The sequence below is a fragment of the Epargyreus clarus genome, unplaced genomic scaffold, assembly GCF_041222505.1.
Source record: "Epargyreus clarus isolate Ecla_fem2 unplaced genomic scaffold, WU_Ecla_fem_2.2 ptg000014l, whole genome shotgun sequence".
NCBI classification, from domain to species: Eukaryota; Metazoa; Arthropoda; class Insecta; order Lepidoptera; family Hesperiidae; genus Epargyreus; species Epargyreus clarus.
The window spans coordinates 11268985-11291541 of NW_027332222.1; the positions used below are offsets into that span (position 1 = coordinate 11268985).

The 22557-nt window shown below is 35.1% G+C and overlaps 1 protein-coding gene across 4 annotated transcripts; it reads right to left on the bottom strand.

The window, feature by feature from the left end:
- Positions 1–807: 807 nt before the first annotated feature.
- LOC140747579 (bromodomain-containing protein 3) lies at positions 808–21152 on the bottom strand. Of its 4 annotated transcripts, XM_073080119.1 has the most exons (22): positions 21023–21152; positions 20623–20906; positions 17278–17353; positions 17043–17196; positions 16839–16895; positions 16555–16725; positions 16278–16472; positions 15733–16014; positions 15333–15431; positions 15104–15253; positions 14646–14825; positions 14078–14325; positions 13645–13982; positions 12400–12663; positions 11846–12004; positions 11268–11390; positions 10777–10893; positions 6621–6685; positions 5531–6541; positions 5183–5325; positions 4156–4330; positions 808–3189 (listed from the first exon to the last, which is right to left on the bottom strand). In XM_073080119.1, the coding sequence occupies exons 4-22, from the start codon at positions 17085–17087 to the stop codon at positions 3124–3126; spliced, it is 3888 nt and encodes a 1295-aa protein (XP_072936220.1). In that variant the 5' UTR covers positions 17088–17196; positions 17278–17353; positions 20623–20906; positions 21023–21152; the 3' UTR covers positions 808–3123. The 4 variants fall into 4 exon arrangements, with proteins under 4 accessions (XP_072936220.1, XP_072936219.1, XP_072936222.1 ...); XM_073080118.1 differs by having other exon boundaries at positions 20623–21096; XM_073080121.1 differs by having other exon boundaries at positions 16839–16899; positions 20623–21096.
- Between the last annotated feature and the right edge of the window lie 1405 nt (positions 21153–22557).

A 22557-nucleotide genomic window follows, 5' to 3' on the forward strand; every position in this document is an offset into this window, starting at 1 on the left:
TGTGACCGTGGTAAGAGTGAATTCCTATCCCTTAATTCGAAACCGAAGGCAGATAAAATTCAAATTATGTTTAGATTTGATTACGGATGTATTCGTTGATTATAGATGCGTGACAATGATAACACACTGGTGGACTACATGCCTGTTTCATAATCGCAAAACAATTTATTTTTAACTTAATTAAGAATTGCTATATAGTAAAATAATACTTATCGCCTTACAAGTTGTAATTTTATTGGAACTACCTGTCTATCGTGTTACTTATGTCGGTGTATGCTATATCACGTCAAGGTCATGCAAGTCATAATTATGTTACATACTTTCTTGTTCAAAGTTATATAAAAGACACTATTTACATGTTAATATGAATAAAGGACATGAGAAAACAGTGATTCCTTGTTTACTGCTGAAGATTTTGGGAAACAAGTTTTGATAAGTTAAAAAGTATATATCTTATACAGAAGTATTTCTTTTGACTGTGTTAGAGTTCGCGCCAAACTGCTAGTCCGCTCCGAATATAGAATCGAGTCGAGTCGCAATAGCAAATTGTAGAAATTAAAGGGACGAAAACAGCGCGGGCCCCCACCGGCGCCCGTGCGCTGCCCGTTCTTGCCCACGGCTACATAACTGCGTTAGTGTGCCCTTACGTTGCTACGAAGTATATGCTCGTAGTTGTGTTCGACGGCATTGGCTCTGTCTGACACCTGCGCTAACTTCAGAGCGGACCTGGAGTTTGGCGCGGACTATACCAATTAGTAGATTGAGTGTACAAGGATGAAGGGGATTATATTTGAAAGGAAAACATAATTTTAAAGTTCACTTTATATTTCTTAGTCCCCATTCCGTTAAGATTTATAGTAGACATCCGTATCAATGTAACAAGAGTGAAATCTTCCGTTAATTTGAAAATAAATGTAACATTTACAAATACACTAACAATAAGTATTGAAACGAGCATCCTCGCGTTCACCCCGACGCGCGGTATTCGATTTCCCAATAACTTATTACTTATGGGGTAAAAAATAGTCTTAGTTACTTCCCTCAAGTCGTATATGAGTGTAAGTCCCGCGTAATTGGTTCAGTAGTTTTTGAGATATACCTAAGTATAGTTTTATGTACAATTAATGTATTTCGATATACATAAAATTAAGCATATTAAAGCAAGCTAAGAAAATGTCACTATACTCGAAATTACAGACGGATGCTTAATTATTTATTTACTTATATTTTGAGAATGTGTCCAAAATGTATCATAGTTATCTCTAATCTAGTCTATTCTACAATTGCGTTATTAACATCACTTAACTTATTGAACATCAGTCTGTTCATATTTACATACACACTATATTAAGAAGATTCGCATAGGCGTCGACTATTCGGTGCTTTCATGCATCCTCTGAACCATTATGAATGTATTAATCTAATTCACTTAAATTATACGTTAACCCCACGTAACCTCTCCTAATTATATAAAGCTAGTATTATTATTTTTTATGAGCGTGACTTTTTTCATCAACATTGCGTACGACTTTCCGATTCAGAATTATTGATGTTTAATAAAAAAGTATAATAGTAGTATCAAGAAAGGTAGAATTTATTGAAGATCTAACTGCCCCGCGGTTACATCTATATATTCTAATATATACAGACAATGTACTAATAAAGTATAATGCGAGAGTACGTCATGGTCAGTCAATAAAAATACCGATCTCTGTACCTAAGTAAATTACAAGGTTAAAGCAGTGTTCATAGACTGTTACATTTTATCACTGCTTTTTCCATTTTAACTTAGCCTTATCATAAATCTCTCTGGTAATCTTTTTTACAGGACGACTGGACTAATATTAATAAAGCATTATTTAAAGATTATCTCAAAGGAAAAACAGAAAACTTTTTATATACTTATTATATATTACGTTTTTTACAGACCACTAACTAATATATTGCTTACTAATTTTACTTACTGATTCAATCTAGTCAATTTGATATGTAAGTTCTAGTGTAAAAAATATAATTTTATAAGTATCACATTTAAGTAAATAAATACTCTATTATTATTTTTTCTTAACAAATAATGTTTGTTGAGGAATAAACATCCTTCTTCATCGTACTATTACGCACGACGAAATAAGTCAGTCCTTGCGGCCATATTGGTTCAATTTAAACAACATAGTACAATATGGAATGTCAATATATTTTACTTTATATCTACATTTCGATTTCGAGTTGAGTAAATGACTGAAATTAAAAATTTTCTTAACAATATACATCGTTTTGTTTTGGGTAGTATTGTATTATCATACTACAAACTTAATAGTAGATTTAATTTTGATAATACTTTATACATTTCCACTGGAGTTATCTAACTACAAAACATAAAAAGACATATTGCAATATAAAATAAATATATTTCAAATCAAATGTATGACATTTGATCTGTTTCCGATGACAGACTGATAAAAAATCTACTAACATTAAGCAATATTCATCGAAAATCGAACACGTAACAGAATTCCATTTACTATTAAATACATAACGCACGCCATTGCCGCATTGCATTTTGGCCGGTGACGTCACGAGGCGGACGAGCCACCCCGCAATCAGCGCAACCGAGCCTGCGTGCAATGCGAGACTGCGTGAACAATAACAGATTTCATGGTTAAAATTGATTGTCTATTTATCAATTACATAAAATAAAACATTTTTGATTTTTTTTTTCAATTTCAATTACTACCATGCTATGTTCATTAGTACGTACTATAAAACAAGTATGGAAGGTAGAAGACGCTTCTAGAACAAAATATAAATATATAGGCTTACGAATGTAAGAGAGTTTACATCAAGAACTTGTATACAAACTTATATAATACACGTTTAAAATGCAACCCCTCGTCCATATAGCACGCGTACACTAAGTCAAGATTGATGGTACAACAGTTTAATTTAAAATTATAAAGTATATCTATTCACAGCACTTAACCACATGTTAGTCAACGATTTCACACACAAAACGATCACGAAATCACTCCGGTGTCATACTATCACCAAATTATGTTTAGATTGCATTGACATTATATCTATTTATATATTCATATGTACAATTAATATTAATGTTCAAACATGTTACAATGACTCCTCAAATGCTGCCATTAGGTCACTTTGCATGTTCATGTCTATCTGCCCCGCCATCTGTATGAAAAATTGTGTACATTAATATTAGGAATCTAATAAAGTAAACTTCTTATATCTTATGTATAAATATTTTTGCGAATATTAATTGAAAATAAATGGTATATTATAATGCTTTTCTTAAAGTCAAAAGTAAAATATTATTCCAGATAATAAAAAGAACTTATGTGAGAAACTATAGTAGAATCGGACCTTAATAAGGATAATTAAATATAGTTCTTCGTGAATACAGTGCTTCTGTGAACAACTCTACATAGGAATTTAGTGTAATTGGCCTTAAAAAGGCATCAAATAACTTCTTACAGGTAGTATTCTTTTTACAAGACAAGATTTACAGGTATATACAATAATATACATGCATACATCACTTAACATCAAGTGGTCAGCATGAACTGTTAATGCATTCAAACATGCTAACTGGCTACTTCAGTAATTCCCAGAATTCACTTGACGTAGCTCATTAGTATACTGGCGTTGCGTTGTATTTGTTAAAACATTTAGTATGATATACCCAATTACCGCAGAAGACATTAGGCCATGGAGTGACCACCAATTTAATTTTCTTGTAATAAACGCCGTCATGTCACCCATATACGCAATAGCCGTGTAGGTAACGTATGAAATAAGTCTTTTTCCTCGTGCCTTATTTGCACATTACAGAAGTACGTATAAAATGAAATGTTTCCTTTATAACAAAAAATATTGTATTGCGCCGATGTACCTAGCAGACACACACTTTTAATATAGGCGACCAGCGGCGATAAAACTTTTCAACCCGCTTATTTGAACACCAGGCTCAGTTACTTCTGGACGCGAAAGACGCAATGTACCATTAATGCAGTCGCTAAAACATGCTGCAACATTAATGCAATATCTAAACGTGAATCGCCGTTACTAAAAGTTGCACATCTGCTAGAGCCGTACATATTCCATTATAATAAGTAGTAGTAAGAGTACGATACATACCGCTTCCCTGCGGCGGCGCTCCTGCTCGCGCTGGCGCAGGCGCTCGCGCTCGGACGCGGCGGGCTTGTCGGCGGCGGGCGGCGAGGCGCGCGCCACGGGCGACACGCGCGCCACCGGCGACACGCTCGGCGACGCCGCCTCCGCGCTCTCCGCCTTGCGCACGTGCGCCGCCAACCTGCACACACAAACACACAAGCGTCGTATTATTTATTTATTATCACATAAAATTATGGTACATTCCTGCCAGAGATACCCTAACCACACAAATACGCGCTCATATTGTAGTACAATTCTACCAGAGATACCCTAACCACACTAATACGCGCTCATTTTGTAGTGCATTTCTAACAGACATATGCGAGGTAGCTATGACGTTCAATGCCAACTACTAGTATTGCGAGTCAATATAAATTTCGTTCATGTGCTTGCGACTCGCCGGGCGAGTCTAATGTTATATATGTAAATATAGGCGGCACTATAGAAGGAATTCATGAAATCGTATTGGCTTTGAACGTGTTAAGCGGCGGGCAAATACGAAACTATTTCACAATTTCCGCCATATCTGAGCGAATCGACGATATCTATAATCACCTGACCACTTTCTTGTCTCATGAATGCCATCAGACTACACACGAAGACACCCAGACTCAAAACAGGTATATAAATTCAGCATTCAAACCTTCCTTTAGTCAGTTTAGTTGCGTCAGACCAGTATGGTCACGTGGACAGGACACGTTAAAATGAGATGACAAATGCACGCTAATTACTAAGAAGGTCATTTGCTCTTCTTTGCGCGTAGTTACATAGCTACACCAGCCGTGGGTCCATAGGTCACAAGTCTACGAAAAACATACATTTGTTGAACCCATTTCCACCAATACGAAGCCAATATTAGTGGATTTGATACACATCTACATTTTAGCTTCGCCGTACATCTCTGGTTCAAAAGCACGCTTAATAAATCTAATATTTACTACTAGCAAGATCAAATATTTTAAACCGTAGACCAAAATAACTTTTACGATACCTTAACTTTTCTTCCTCAGGATGTCTCCTTTCTGCCTCTTGCCGCTGTCTCTCTCGCTCAGCTTGTTCCTTTTTCCTTAACTCTTGTTGCTCAATTAGTGCTCTTTGCCGATCTATCTTTTCTCTTGCTTGCCTCTTAAAAACCTGTAAACATATATATTTTTAAAATACCGTTTATTGGGCACAAATAGCATTAAAAAGCCCAAATTAAAATCATTACAATTCAAACAAGATGTAAGCAGTACAATTGTTCATTTTGTCCTCCAGGACGGATCAGGTCTAAGTACTATACAAAAACGGGAATATTGACAGTTCAAACAAAAAAATCGATATATTGACTTTAACTTACTTGAAAACTATCCATTACAGGCTTCTGTTTCACTTGATTATTGGTACTGATATTGGGTATACTTTGTGGACTGCCAGCTTGAGCTAAAGATGACCATGAACTAGCGTTTTTTAAATTTTGTTCCTGTTTAAGTTTAAAAGCTTGAGCAAAGTTCGAGTTCTTAGCATCTTCAGATTTTTTATCAATATCATACTTGACTCCTCTATCTGTTATATTATTCGTTACAATATTTGGAACTCCCATGAGGTCTTCGATAGGTTTCGGAGTGAGCAGTGGTTTAACATCTTCTTTCTTGATCACCGGGGGCATCAAGCACGGCGCACTCTGTATATTGAGGTGAGACTGAGCGGTCACGGCCTGGGGCGTCGAGTACACGGGGTCAAAGATTGAGGACATCGGGGGAGCCGTCGTCAGGCCAGGTACATTCGGATTCACCTCCGGCCGCAACATTTCCCGTTCGTGTTGCGGATTTTTATCGACGAAACCGTTGTGAGAAGGAACGTACATCTCGTTCTTAATTTGCTCCGTTACGTGCGTCATCTCCGAGAGGCCACCGAGATGCGCCATCAGGCTGTGGTGCGCCGCGTCCGGCATTATGGGGGGCTTCGGCAGCGAGAAGTCGTCGAGCCGCATCGAGGAATCGGAATCGCCGACGCTCACGTCCATGGGCACGTCGGCCTGCAGGCTACGCTCGAGGCGGGCGAGCGAGCGCTCGATGGGGTCCAGGTACTGCGAGGCGTCGACCTTGTCGAGACCGTTGCGGGTCTCGGGCTCGACGAGGGGCTCGGGGGGCTCGGCGTCGCGCGCGACGGGCGCGTCCGACGAGTCGGGCACGTTGCCGGGCGGGTGGATGACGGCGGGCGCGGGCGCGGGCGGCGGCGCGGCGGGCGCGGGCTCGGGCGGCGCGGCGGGCGCGGGCGCGGGCGACGCCGCCTTGGCCTCGCCCGCCGCCGGGGACGCGGCCGCGGGCGCGGGCGGCGCGGCTGCCGGCACCATCGCCGGAACAGACTTCTGTACACGTTAATACCGATCGTAAATCAATGTTTCGGATTGGTAATAAATTAAGAATACACAAAAAAAATAACATTACATTTTGCGGGGGCGGCTGGTGAGCTTGCTTCTTCATCTTTTTTTTTTGTTTCCCGACAGTTGCACCTGAAAAAGATTCGAATGAGTCGGTATTGAGTAAAATTTCCATCAGTTTAATGAGAAAATATATCAATGCTGTACATACCTATTGATCGTGTGCTGTCTGGTATCTGTAAATTTTGCTTAAAATGGTACCATTTGTTCCCTAATAATTAGAAAAGAAGCAGTCTGCATAATATGTGGTTCATGCAGAATACAACAATATTTTCATGAAACTCAATTTCAAATTAAGAGTAAAGAGAGAGGACCAGACAGTCATGAAAGCATATTGTACTGTTTTTATGTCATCGAAAGCCATTTTTGACTGTTCATAACACAGTCTGGTGCCAATAAGTATACTCGCATATCCCATTTTTATACAAGAGTCGTTTTTAAACTTCAGATCTCATAGTTGTCTATAAATAAAATACAAAACATGTTACTTAAAAGTTTTACTTAAATTTGTTATATATTGAATATATACAAAGTTTATTACCACTCAATCTTAAATCTAATCAATTAAGTCATGAGGGTTGATTAAATAATAAATCCTATATAAATTTATTATATATGGTGTTCCTGTTTGGATGCCTTCAAATCTACATTAACCGAATGTATTCACTTAAACTGTAAACTTATAGGAAACACCTATACATTCAATGTCATTTCAAGCAAATTATTTAAAAGTTAACACTTCCAACTTTCGACAATTATAATCTCCATAAATTTATCTGTATAACACTATATACTATAAGAGTGTATAATAAACATTTTTGTTCAAAATCTTCATGGGCCAAGTGAGGCCAACACAAGGAGACAACAGTAAAAACATAAAACAATAGTAGAGCAAAGCAAATCATGTACAAATTCCATGAAATAAAAAATAAGGGGAAGTAATAAATGTTTAACATCATTACACTTTCAAAGACCTGTACATGCTATGGCCATGGCCGTTCTTCACATCTGTACACCTACTTATTATAATAGCTCATCTTGAGATACTATTCTTCAACATGAATATTGGTAATCATCACTCTCATCTGTAGTGTAAAATAATATTAGATTATACAAAATTCATGTGAGTACTACATATGAAAGTTTTCCATTTAATATTAATTCTAAATAAAATGTATAATAGCTTTGCCTACTCTTGTTTTAAGCGCGGCTTATTTACCATTTACCTTACAAAAATAAAATTGTACTTTGGAGATAGTTGCTTGTTTTTTATGAAATTATTTAAATTTCTCGTATTAAGATGACTTTGGGAATGTACAGATTGTCAATACAAAGTTACTTTTAAAATACTGCTCACAGAGTCCGATTAAATAATGTATATAATAATGTGCTCTAATAATATACAAAATAAATAGGCGTAGTATAAAACAAATCAAAAACGGCAGTTATTAAAACATCGTAGACGTATAATTGCCATTGCCCATAAATCACAATCGGTGATGCTCCATATACACATAATATTGTCTAAAATAAACACATATCCAGTCAGTGGTACTTTAACAATATTTAGGCCTCTCAATGCCATATTTTTGTGTTCAGGTTGTGTTAAAACTGCAACTAATGGCAACTAAAATTGATCATTACGGAATCATTGATTATACATTAAAAAATATTATAATTTTACAATGCACTGCACAATAATTGCCTTACCAATATAATAAATAATATTAATGAAAAAAATATTGCTACACATAATACAAGTCTACAAATATACTCCCAATACCCAATTTTATGAATATAATATTTTAGGGTGCCTGGTGTATCACGCGTCTTGTAGTATTTTTTTTATTAATGCCTTTAACACAGTAACAACCCACGAATAAGATATTTAAAAAATAGGTATTTGGAAGTTTCATATCTTAATTGTTTCCTAAAGCTTCATTTGATTTTATTATTTAAAATAACACTAAAAATTTTTATTCGTATAGCACATAAAAATCGTATAAAATCTTTTTACTTTTAATGTTCTGAATGGATGCGAAAATATTTAAACACTATAATATTTAAAGAGTGTTAAGTTCTTGAACATTATGTAAAAAATCTTTTACAATATAAAGAAAAATATAAAGGGGACCGGAAAAAAATACTACAAATATTGTATAAAAGTAAGACATCAACAATGGGTACATGTATAATTTGAATAAACTCACATGGCAAAAAAATCTTAAAAAAATATTGTAGGTTGAAATAAAAACGTGAGCTCTCGATTTTAACTCATACGACTATTTTATCGGCTATAAATCGTTATTTTAATTCTACTCATTGTCAAGTATGGGTATAAAATATTTTCAACGACACGTTTTATGCAGAGCACCGTACAATTTTGTTGCCACGTGCAAGTTATTTATCAGTTCTTCTCCATCTTTCCATGAATACTATTTTTAACATACAATTTCAAAACAAATCATCTATTAACAATGGTCAGAACGTACAGTAATCCAGCTACCTAAAATAAACTTATAAAAAGAATATTAAATTAACATATACCGGGTCCAACATATAGACCAAACATCCAATTACGTAATTGAGTATAGTTATACATACAGTATTTAATTGTTTTAAAGTAATAACAGATTTGCAAACAATTTGTGAAGGAGGGAGGCCAGCTTTAGGTATCTTTTCGTCATGGTAAAAATTTCGGTCACATGTCAAATTCAAAGTTCTCGGGAGCAAGCATTAAAAAATGAAGCGTTAAACCAATGTTAAAAATACCTTTTCAATGACTATAAATTTTTAACTACAACATGTCACAAAATTACATCCTCGTCGTACCAAAGAGAGCAGGGAATGCAATAAGGTGGAGATGAATTTTGCTTGCTAAGTTGGTATCCGTCCTTACACAATTGTTTGCAATACGAGGCCGCCGCCGCCGCCGCACCGCCGCCGCCGCCGGAGCACCCGGTTATATTTACGTCAAATTCACACTCAAAAGCAATTAGTACCATGAGATCTGAAGTTTCCAATGACAATTGGTAAAAGGAGATTGGAATTTTAAGGATGCAAATGAAATAACATCGCAATTGAGGACATGATATAGTTAAAAATAATTAAATGAAAAGGTATAATTACTATTGGTTTATGAAAGCAAACCAAGTAAAAATTTCTTACCGGCACCAATACCGAGTGTCATCGAACACCAAAGCTGGCTCCTCCCTCCCAACTACGACTCGTTTGTGCCTTTACCGACGTTTCACAGAACGGATACAATAAACAACGACTCAATCTTTTAGTGACATCTCTCCCAATATCACAGTAATGAAAATCATACTTTGATCTACTCTCGTTAAACACTCACGCACAGCATTCATAAATCGTTATTACAAAATGTAAAAAGTAAATATTAATCTATTTAAACTATCATGTGTGTAAGTTTTGTGTAGTGTTTAGTGAACTAATATTCCTCGTAAAATTGTTCCATTCACGACTAAAGCCTGACTTCACATATACTGTCTTCTGCATTGAATAGTACTTTATAAAATAAATATTTACATACAAAAACAATTTTGATCATAAATAATATAATAGGAGACTCTGTCATATAAAATTCTCAATAAATAAAACATAGAATATGAAGTTGACATTTACTTGGAACATAAAATGTAATCAGCCAATCTTAAACAATCCCACTCATCCATGTTTGAATTGCTTTCAATATTCCCAAGGCAAATGTATGCAATACTTTCATAATTTTAAAACCTCATTCTTTGTCGGATACATTCTCGTGTCATTCATTCTGTCACTGATACATTTCAGACTAGAATAATATAAATTAACGGTATAAAACGGCATCATCGTGTTTCACATACTCCACAACATGAAAATGTCACAATCAGTCATACAATAAAAAATACTGGCAAAGGGGGAAATTCATTTTCGATAACTCACGAAAAATTGCCAATAACCTAAACCTAAAAGATCTCAAGACAATTTTATATCATCATGTGAAGATCCTTCTTAATTAAATGCAAGTATCATTAAGATCTAACGCTAAAATCGTACTTTACATGGTACGGTACGCACCGGTACCGTTCACTAATTTGCATCAGCTAATTATTTGATTCAGTAAAAGACATTCGGCGTCGTCCGCCGGCGTGTAATCTAACCTGCTTCGCTATCGCTGCTGTCCGTCGAGCTGGTGTCGGTGCTGGACGACGAGTTGGACGAGTCCGACGAGCTCGACGACGACGACATGCCGCCGCCCAGCCCGTCTTTACACCCCTCTGCGGAAAACGGTACGCGTTTATTTATGATGCTACAAGAGTTATCTAACCAATATTTAATATAGCTATTACTCTTTTGTCATCACATCACGCACTTTTAATAAAATTAATTTTATGAATAATTGACACAAACAAGAGGAAAATGAGTTTAAAACAGATATAAACCGGATGAGTTAACAGATATAAAAATTATAGACTAAAATTATTTTCTCCTAATGAGGCTCACCTATAATAAAACGACCAATTCTTATACATTTGGATGCTTACTCAAGTACTGTTTTTTTTTGTTTATAATAATGGAATAATTTTGTTTATTTTTTAAAGCCTAAAAATAAAGGTAATATGGATTTTTTATAACAATATGGAGTTCTTACCTTTTTTTGGTTGTTTCTTATTTGCTCCTCCTAATTGCCCGGATACATCTTGTAATCTCTTCTCTAATTCTTGTTTCTTTTCTGCTATTTGTTCATCTTTTGTTTTCCCAGATACTTTACGATCTACAAATTATTTGTGTTTCATGTAGAATTTTCAATATATTCATAAATAAAAAATAACTACAGGAGCTTTATGAATACGATTGGATATTAAATTACACGGAATCCTTATCTGCAGACCATTACATATCGATACCTTAATTGGCAAATCAGCCAACTGCACTTTTTGTCAAAATTTTTTTTTATTATTTTGATAGTAAATAGCGTTGAACGAAATCAAAATAAATAAAAAAAACATTTTGACAAAGAGTGGAGTTGGCTGATTTGCGAATTAAGGTATCGATATGTTTATTATTCTCTTAAAGGAAGAAATTAAATAAAAACATCCATTTCCAAAAATAATGTTTTCTAAAAGTCCATATACCTAATACATTGTTTTCCGCATTTTATATTATGATATAAAGACCCACAATGTCTGCAGAAAAAGACCACCAGTCATAAAAAAAAAAACTTCTTACGTGTTTTTTTCCGGAGACACGAAGCGACATAGTTTTCTAATTCTCTTAGCGTCGAGGGTTTCAACGTTTCAAAGTCTATTTCAATCTCGTCAGGATTGGAGTCTCGGAGCGAAGGTTCTCTGCTCTGTATTATGTGGACTACCTTGCCGAGTTTATCACCTAAATGAAAACCACCTTTATCTAAGTGATCGAAAACCTTATCCCTGCCTTCATAATAATGAGAAATGAATAAGATTGTCATTAATGACAGCCATGGGAATTCTTTGTAACAAAAAAAAAACGAAAAATAGAAAATCACTAATCTTTGAAAAAAAACGTTTCTACAGCCAGTGATAAAACATGTGTCAATTAGGCTATCAATTACCACGTATAATCACTGGTCGCCGAAACTCACATTAAAAAAATGACAATAATGTTAGTATATCAGAACCCATACAAAAATGTTTGATGCCCTTAACTGAATAAACTTGAAATATTAAACCAACAATAACATAAGTGCGTTTAGGTAAAGAGCCAACGAGACAAAGGTTAGCAAAAAAGGACAGTGTGATCACCTGGCAGCTTGTTGATGTCGAGCGAGAGCTGGCGCTTCTCGTCGTACGACATCGGCTTGGCGACGTCCTCGTCGTCGGTGTCGTGGTTGGGCGGCGCGTGGAGCGGCGGCGCGGCGGTGGGCGTGGTGCCCTTCTTCTTGGGCGCGGGGCCGCGCGCGCCGCCCTTGCCGCCGCCCGCGCCCGCCGCGCCGCCGCCCGCCGCGCCGCGCGCGCGCGCCGCCTTGCCGCGCTGCCCGCTCGACGCCGCCCGGCACACCACCGCCTCTGTTTATGTCACGTCACGGTCAGTTCCAGTACAGGTGGAGGCGTAATGGTTATATATCGGGGTTCGAATCCTAGGCACGCACTTCTAATTTTCAGTTTACAAATTAATTATCATGCGCTTAACGCGAAACATTCACACCTCGGTTCTTAAAAATAAAGAACTCAATGGTGTCTGAAGTCTACCAATCCATACTTGGCCAGCAGGATGAACTTGGCCTAAACTCTTTGCACTGTCTGGTTGTACCCGTATCAGCAGGAATGGGACAATATAGAGTTAGCAAAGAGAAAAATCAGTGTCTAGTACCAAATTTTCAAAAACGTTCGGCCAAATCCAAACGAGCATGCGCCATTACTAACACCACCAAAAATGAGCCGCGTAATCGACGTCACATCTGTATCATATGCTGACGCGAAATGTGCCCTTTGATGTAACATGTACTTAACGTACGAGACGAATTTAATGACAGCAGGCACGACGCAAAACGCTCGTTTGGTTTCAACTTTCAACCTTACGTTATATCAAGCAAATTCAAACGAGAAATAGTTTTTTTTCTTAGTTGCTAAAACTCAATATGAGAAAACATCAATCTTTAAAAATTTAAATTGAACCTATGGTGTTGTGTTTATTGCAAACGTGGAATTGCACCATAGGTACAAATGTTTCAAATAAATGTATAAAATAAATACAGTCGTTCTGAATAAATCTTTATTATAATGGCTCATATTAAACTTAACACCCGAAGTAAATGAACATGAAAAGTGCTAACCCAACATTTGTAAAAAAATGACACATCTAGCACAGTTTATGCAAAACATAGAGAGCCAAATCGTTATCTATATGATCGCAAACACATCGCGATTCAGTTCGGTTTCCGGGAGCGCATAGTGCCGCGAGGTTATTAGGATTGGGTGACTTGGTGCGTGACAGTGTAAACGAATGATAAAATGTATATTAAAACGTATATAACAAAGTAATCTTACCTAGATTCTCTGCGATGTTGTTGGTTTTAGCGCCGTACGCGGTGACCGCGTTCGCCTTGGGGGGTATGCCGCTATTGTTTGTGATTTGCTTCTTCTGCTTGTCCTTCATTTTCTTTTTGGCTTTCTTCTTATTGTTGGACTCTTCGACTAGTTTCCTCATCTTTTCTTGTAATGCTAAGAGCTCCTTCTCGAGCAACTTCACAGCTTTATTTCTTTCTTCCTCAGAATCATCCGACTCCGAATCGGATTCAGACCCTGATTCTGAACTAGACGCTGAACTTCCCTTATCTATATGTGGCACTCCCAAGTGTACAGGCTCATCAGGAATCTTTGCATATCTAAAATATAGGATTATTTGTTATAACTATCAGTAAAAAAATATGACATACTCATAGTTGCATGATGTTGAAACTGTATTAACAACTTTACTCACCTCATCTCAAAAACATCTTGTAATTTTCGCGCCATCGCGACAACATCATGATCCGGTGGATTATACTTATAGCAATTTGTAAATATTAAACGGACATCAGCAGCAAACTCGGCAGCACTCTTGTACGCTCTTGTGTCCATCTTATTTTTTACAGTTCCAAGATCCATGGGTTTCTTAATAATATCAAAATAATCATGTAATCCAAGCAATTCAGCATCTACTGGTTTGTAAAATGGCCACGCATATCCCTGTCAAACGTAATTTACTTTAACAAATTTTGTCCTATTCTATCCTACAATGTTCTGTATAAGTGGGTACACTGAACTTACTTTTATTGAATGGTCAGAGATGTTTATTGAATTTCTAATACCAATTTAATTTTGAAAAATCAAATTTGAGAGATGTGCCCAACACTGGGACAGTATTCAATTAATTGTGTTATTACTGAATTGCAATACATAAAGCTGTTCTATCTACACATTATTTTTTCTCTTACACAAAATATCTTATTTTAACATAACATTCAAATAAACACAACATTTATATTTTAAACAATGACAATACTTACTGAATGTTTCTTAGAGAATAGTTCTTTTAATATTTCATTACAACTCTTTAGGGCATCAGATAATTTCTCTTTGCCCTTCGCCAGCTGCGGCGTCATGACCGAGTGATGCGACGCGCCAGCGCCGGCCACTCCGGGAGACAGCCCGCCCATTTTGAAGCTATCGTCCCCAACTCTTCCAACCTGTTCACAATTTTTATTTGGCTTTTGAACATTTATAACAAATAAAAAAGGCAAATTAAGAGATTCTGTATGCACAACCTTCTCAAATAGAATCATTCAAACAAATCTTATTTAAAAAGCCGCAAAAAAACTATATGCACCTTCAGAATATCACAGCAGAATCCACATAACCATCAGAATAATGTGTACATATTTTTTAGTTACATATTTTGTAGTACAGAAGTTTCTTAGTTAAGTTACATTTTACATGTAAATAAAATAAATAAATTGCTGGTTACCTTTTTTTGCCTTCCACTTTCTCTTCTAGTAGAAATTTTCGCTGGTTTGGGCCCACTCTGCTGGTCAATCGTAGGGGTCGTGTAGCCGCCTTCAAACGAGCTGCCCATAGGAGTGGTCGTATCAGCTTTTCTTTTGACTCCCTTTTTTACCTACGTACGAAAAAGTCAGATAAATAACAGTAAAACATGAATCATAATTCATAATCGTAGAAAAGAAATGATATCTAACCTTAGCGGGCTGGGTTTGAGACAGTGGAACTGCCGGTATAGAGGAAACCGGCGTAGCTGCTGTCTGCGGCACATGGAAACTTGACGGTTGACTCGCAACCTGCATTATCCGGAAAAGGTTATTTTTGGTACATACAAAAAGCAACTTATGTAAAGCGTAACAAAAGATATTTTAAATGTCAAAGTATAGCACACAACATTGAGTGATAGTAAAGATATTTTAAATGTCTAAATATAGCGCAGCACATTGAACGATGGTCATTGAAAATCACACATAAATGTAAAATTCAACGTTTTCATCGCGCCGTTGGTACGACACTTACTGTTAGACAAATAGTTAAGCGTAAAGTGTTGTATAATATAAGCGTAAAGTGTTGTATAAGCGTAATGCTAATGCGTGCCTGCTGCGGGAGTCCCGTGTGCGTGGCGGGCGGCGTGACGGAGGGCGCGGAGAGCGTGGGCGTGGTGGTGGTGTTGGTGGAGCCCACGAAGGCGGGCAGCGGCGCGGCGGGCGCGGCCTTCACGGGCGCGGCGCGCGGCACGAGCGCGGGCGCGGCCGTCGCCGGCGTCGCCGCGGCCGCGCTCGCCGCGCCCGTCGACCCGCCCGTCCGCTTCTTGACCGCGCTCTTCCCGCTGTTCGACGGCACGTCCATCTCCTTCTCCTCCTTGTCCATTTGCGCTATCTGCGAGTTACGAGGGACGTTAACGAACAATTCTTCTTTCATAGCTAATTTCGCTCTAGAGACGTCCGTTTCATATTGACTATTAACCGCAGATACTCGGAAATCTGCGTTCAATTTTTTAACAGCAATATATTAAAAGAATCAAATATATATTTTTAAGAAATATTGTTTATACTGTATTTATGAATAACGTTAATAATACAAGAAAATAAATATTTTTCAAGAACATTTATCCCTATTTTGTTAAATGTTCTTATGCTTACCCGATTCAGGAACAATTTTTCTAAGGTTTGCGCCATGACTACGACATCCTCGCCGGGCTTATTGTACACGTAGCAATTTGTAAACATGGTATTGAAGTCTTGAATGCATTCTTGAGCGGAATAATAGTAGTTGGACTCGAGGCGCTTCTTGATTGTGCCCAAATCCATAGGTTTCTTGATTATTTTATGATAGTCCTAAAACATAACATATATTCAGTATTCAATGTAGTATTTTTTTTAACATTATATACTGACAATATTGTTGATAGATACATACAGGTAGATTTAATTTTTTTGCATCGACAGGTTGATGAAAAGGCCATGCGAATTTATGTTTCCACACAGCCTTGATGACATTCTTTTGGAGGAACTGTAACTGATTTGTGACTCGCCCCTGTCGGCGCGCTGTTTCTTCCGGCGGCGCGCCATTGACGGGTTCTGCCGTAGGCTGTGTATGGTAATTATAAACATCTTAATAAATTTACACCTACATTCAATATATTATAGCTGACAAAACATATCACATGATTATGAACTTATTAAAATTACAAAAATACTTACAGTACTCGTTGTTGCAAGAGGGTCAACTGCCTGCTGCATTGTGCTAGAGTCTGCAATCTACCTACCAAAATGACACAACTACTATAGTATGAGTGTATAAAGAAATAAAACAATATCACAAAACATGATACATACATAAATACATTATTATAGTACAACATATCTGGGTGTTTTGGTTTGAGTAATTAACTACTTAAGGCTCACCTCAATTGTAACAAGAGGTTCATCCAATTTCTGACTAAGAGGCATCAGCTATATCCTCTAATAACATTAAACCTCTCTATCATAATAAATATGTATTGGTGCTTGTGCACCTAGTAGCATCGTACTTCATTCATTTATCACGAATACAACCCTCCTGAAATAAAATATTTAATGTAAATTGTAACTTATATTTACTGTGCAAAGGTACATAATAACATAATATTATGAAACATACCATGCATATATATGCAGGGTAGAGTTCTTTCTCCGACGAAAGCTGCAGGTTTATCCACGCCAGGGAAATTCCAAGCCTGCAAATTATATTTTATTTGTTAAAAATTAATGACAAGTGAGACTTAGTTACCAACATAGGTTGAGAAGCAATAATCAATTAGAATAAATGAGAAATTTTAAAAAGAGGGCACATAATGTAAATTATGGGATTGCACTTCAGAAAAAACAGAGTTATTACATATTTTACGACGTAAATAACAAATATGGTTTGACCATGCAGATACTATCGGCATCCCTATTTTTAGGGTTAAGCAGTTTTTGTGTTTCAGCGAACAGGTAAGGATGGCTACTGGCGATAACTTATCTGTAACCACACTCACACTTACCATGAGGTGGAGTGCAAGCTTGTTGGTTACTTCAATCTTATAAAAAACATGGACCGTGCCAGAGTAGACTTATCGAGAACTATTGACTATTAGATAGCGATACTATTGAAGATAGACATTTGCAGTAGGTAGCAGTGCTAGTAAACTATTATATTTCTGTCAAACTTTTTCGATCAAATGGTAATGAGCTCTTCTTGAAGTACAAAATATCTTCTAGCTACTCATTGATATTTAATCGATGGGATCGCACCCCAAAATAACTAAATTGAAATAATCATAACAAGATAATAACACAGATAACTTAAATGAAATAATAAAAATGCTTATTAATTAAATAACTATGTTTCACTAGATAGAAACTCTGCATATATTTAACAGCATTTTGTTCTTGAAACCCAGAATAATTTTATGAAAACGAATAAAAAGGCACCCTAAATAGCAATTATATATACACATACATAAAAAGGATTTATTTGTATGACTATAACACAATTGTCAAAATGTTTGTTTTCAGGACATTAATCATAGTAAATTGCCTACAATTTACTAAAATAAAGATTGTGAGTAATCATAATGATGTTTATGTTAGCAAGGAAAGCAATTCATTATTTATGTGAAAAACAAACATTATTATGACAAACCCTTCACCATCAAAAATATACTTTAAATTTTATCATTTTTCAACAAATCAAAAGAAACTGAATAAGTTTTATGGAAATTTGTGTACCTGCTATACATGTACTTAAAGATGATTACCGAGATGTAAAATAATGTAACTTCGTTTTAGTTTCTAATTCAAAAGACATGTTTTCTTTGACGTTAGCTTTCTCAGATCTTACAGCATTATTTGTATATATTGATATAAAAAAAGTATTTATAGGTAAATTAATTCTGTTGTGAACAACAAGTAGCATTTTGAGACATCATGCATAGTCTCAATTACATGACAGATGTTGACACTCTACTGTCAATAAGACATATTGTAGTGTTTGCTTTCTTATAAGGCTCCATTAATATTTACAGAAATTGAAAGTGTATAGACAGACAAAAACATATTATTCTATACAATACTTTGACAGGCACACCCCATGTCTGAAGGGCTGTGTTATGGAAGATATAAATATTTTCATACACATTATTTAGTACAATGATTTTGTTTTGCCACTTTTTCTTTCTGACATATACATTGTCTTAATTAGATAAATGTACCATAATCCTACTACTCTATATACTTAACATCAATGCAAGTCTTCACTTTCCCCAAAGCTAATAATATGGGTATATTAACCTTGTAAGCTCAGTTGTAAGTATTATTGTTAATAAATGTAAACTATTTTTTTCTAAATAACTAACCTCAAATTAAGCAAAATTAATGTTAATATGGCATCGCATACTGAAATATACTACACTTAAAATTGAAAAAGCACACGAAATAATATTGTTCACTAAATTAACACAAGCAAAAACATAAATAATGCTGGTTTGTAATAAGTTACGATTCCTCTTTCATGTTTGAGTAATGAATATGTTTGTGGCAGGACCAAATGTATCAGTCAAAAATTGTTTTGATGTAAAGGCCACCTTTGTATGTCATACTAGTGCATTGTTATGACATCATCAAGATAATTGGTCTAGTGAAGTTGACCGGAAGTAACATAACTATATCTTCTAAAAATGGTACTTTTTAAAGTAACTTCTTTTAACCAAAATGAAATATATGTGATGTATACATAACCCCTTTCCTTGAATGTAAGGTTTGAAATTACTTAGTTCAAATGTTAGAAAAAGTAGTGTTTTTAACTAATTATTTCATGACACATAATTGTGTGCTTATACATAATACTGATAATAATTGAATCAAGTAAATAAGTATAGAAACTTTCATTATTTAAGCTAAGGGACAAACCAGGAAAATCATTCATTTATTATTTAGAAGAGATCGATTTTGCAATAGGATTTTATTACTTAAATAAGGTCTATTATCTTGAATAAGAATGAGTGTTAGGATACAGAGTAAAATACTAGCATCAATTGATATTGATGAAAAGGATTTGTAATTATTGTTATTGGGCTTTACAATGTTTATTTAGGCAATAACAACCTATACTAATTTTATTAATAGTAAACAATACACCAAAATAAATATTTTTGAATATTTTTTTCTTACTTTTAGTATAGTTTGTGTGCTATGTATACCTAAGGTAACAAGTTATCACTTCAGAGTAACCTTAAATGCAACATGCATGTTTTAATAGCTTACCAATACCATGCATTATCTTTTTATTGGAAACTATTGAATTTAGTTATAGGCGAATAATATACAGTTTGTAATATTCATTTGCTTATGTATTATGTACATTTGTATTAAGGAAGCAATTTCGAATCAAAACAAACAAATCATATATAAATAACTTGGCTGATACAATATTTCTGTTTCTAATTATGACAAAGGAGAACGTCTTTTGAGATCTAGAATATTCCTTGACCCCACTTTACTGAACTGGAAATGAGGGTTATGAGGGTGAGTAATGGAATAAAAAGTTGTCAAATCTGCAAAATTTGTATATTTTCACATAAATTAGAAATGTATCGCGCGTATTACAATGCCTTTCCTCCAATTTAACATGAAATTACCTAGCCACAATAAAATGGTTACTCCTATTTGGGCGTACAGAGAAAAACTACTTGAATGCAAATCAAACCTTATGCAAATACAAAACAATGATTTTTTATTGATATTCTTAAAAGCCAGTGAAAGAATTCATAAGCTTGTGTAAAGAAATGGGTGAAAATTACTTATATAGAGGCCAAGAACAAAATGTTGAAATATTGCTCAATAGTAGAGTCATGCACTGTCTACTTTTATACATATCTTAGTCCTAACAAAAAACCAACGATATAGCATAAAATTATAACAATATACTTCTGTTGAAAGCTAAAAATTAGGAAAAAAGACTTACGAAGATATATTAACGCCAATATGGCGGATGAACTAAAAATACGATGTTGGAGTTACTCCTGCAACAGCAAATTCTATTGATTTGCTCGACTTTATAAAACACTCCACATATAACAAAGTTCATAGTCATTAAATACTCCTATAAATTCATTGTCTATCAGGAACAAAAACCACTGTATTTTTTATACAACAAAGAATAGCACAACACGAACTCTCTTCGAGTTACCGCGAGCTTCAGACATGGCCGCCAAGCGTAAAGCGAGTGATGAGCGTCTCTAGTCATACCTAAAAATCATATTGCACTTATTTATTCTGAAAAAGGAAATAATACAAGAATATCATGGGAAAACGTGTGAAATAAATAAATTTTCAATTTTTGTGAAGTGATGACATAGATTTACATAGTTATCATAGGATTCAGTTTACGGTAAAGTCGTATTCAACTTGCATTGAATTACGAAATACGAAATCAACCAGCCCAGTCACACCAACACAGCGGCGGTTTAAATCTACAGAGTTGCTATATATGTGTAAATTACATAAATGTAAATGTAAAAACTGTTTAATTTATTACAATACAATTATTGAAATAGGCAATTAATTTATTTTATTTATTTTTATAAAAATATTGTACATAAAATAACACTTGCCTGACCTCTGGTAACACATAAATCAAATTACACGAGATGTTCATCAGGCACAAACCGCACAAATTATTATTTTAATAAGAACGAGGTTAGTTATTTATTTTAAAATAAAATAGAGACATAGAATATATTATATTTACTCTGAGCATTGTTTATATTATGCATTATGTATTTATTCTCATTTTTTCCCATAGTTTTTTTCCGTAATATTGGTCGTGGACAGGTGTAAAAAATATAAGTAGATACATTATTTTTTTTAATTTTACTTGTATCGAACCTAATAAAATAAGGATTTTATGGGATACGAGACTATTTTTTTTCGTGTATAAAGTTTCAATATGCGTATGTTTGTGCTTTTCCGTCTATTTAACATGATTACATAAACTCTCAAAGAAAAATGAAGGCTTCTCATGGTCAAAAGCATAAGAATCATAGGAAAATATGAGAAATCTTAAGCCATATAATATATAGTAGAACTCGGTAGATAACAATGATGTGAAGAAAATATTCACTTATAAAACATGAAAAATTCAGATTATTTTTAATATCATATAAAATTTCAATATTTTTTTGTATTTTTTTTAATTATTCATGTATTACTAGCTGGTATATAACAATCGTATTATTATATTAATAATGGTTATTATTTGTGCTTATAAAATAAGTAAAAAAAGTTAAACGGTTTTATTGAAGAAAAAAAAATATAATGTCGTAAATAATGTAAAAGCGATAACCTGAGTAAATATGTAAATACTAAACCCAACGATTTAATAATTTATTTTATCTGATCAATACCGTAGATTGCTGAGGATCTATCTTTTTATTTCAGAGACTTAAATTATTTACTTTTATTTCATAAATTTAAAATAACGACCTTTTTAAGGGTTGGCAAAGTAAATGAAGTAATCCAGTTTAAATATAAATAAAACGAATTATATCGCGTACAGATGGCAACTCTGGAACGGAGATCTGAGATCGTTTATTCGAATCTACACAGAATCCACTTTTTGGATTTAAAAGATTGTTTTTTTTTAATCGACATGAAGTAAAATACCGAATAAATATTACTAATTACTATGAGGACCGGCCATACAGTACAAGTCACGGGTACGCGTAGTATGTATTTTATCTAGTTTCTGAGGTTGCGCTACAACGCCGGGATATGTTTTAATGAGTCGGTATTGGTATGAAGCTCGTATATTGGAAAAAAAAATACGCGACGCTAGAACGTGGCGCATATCAGCGTGGTGTAAAAGTTTAACGCGGCCCTAAGAAGCACGAGAAACGAA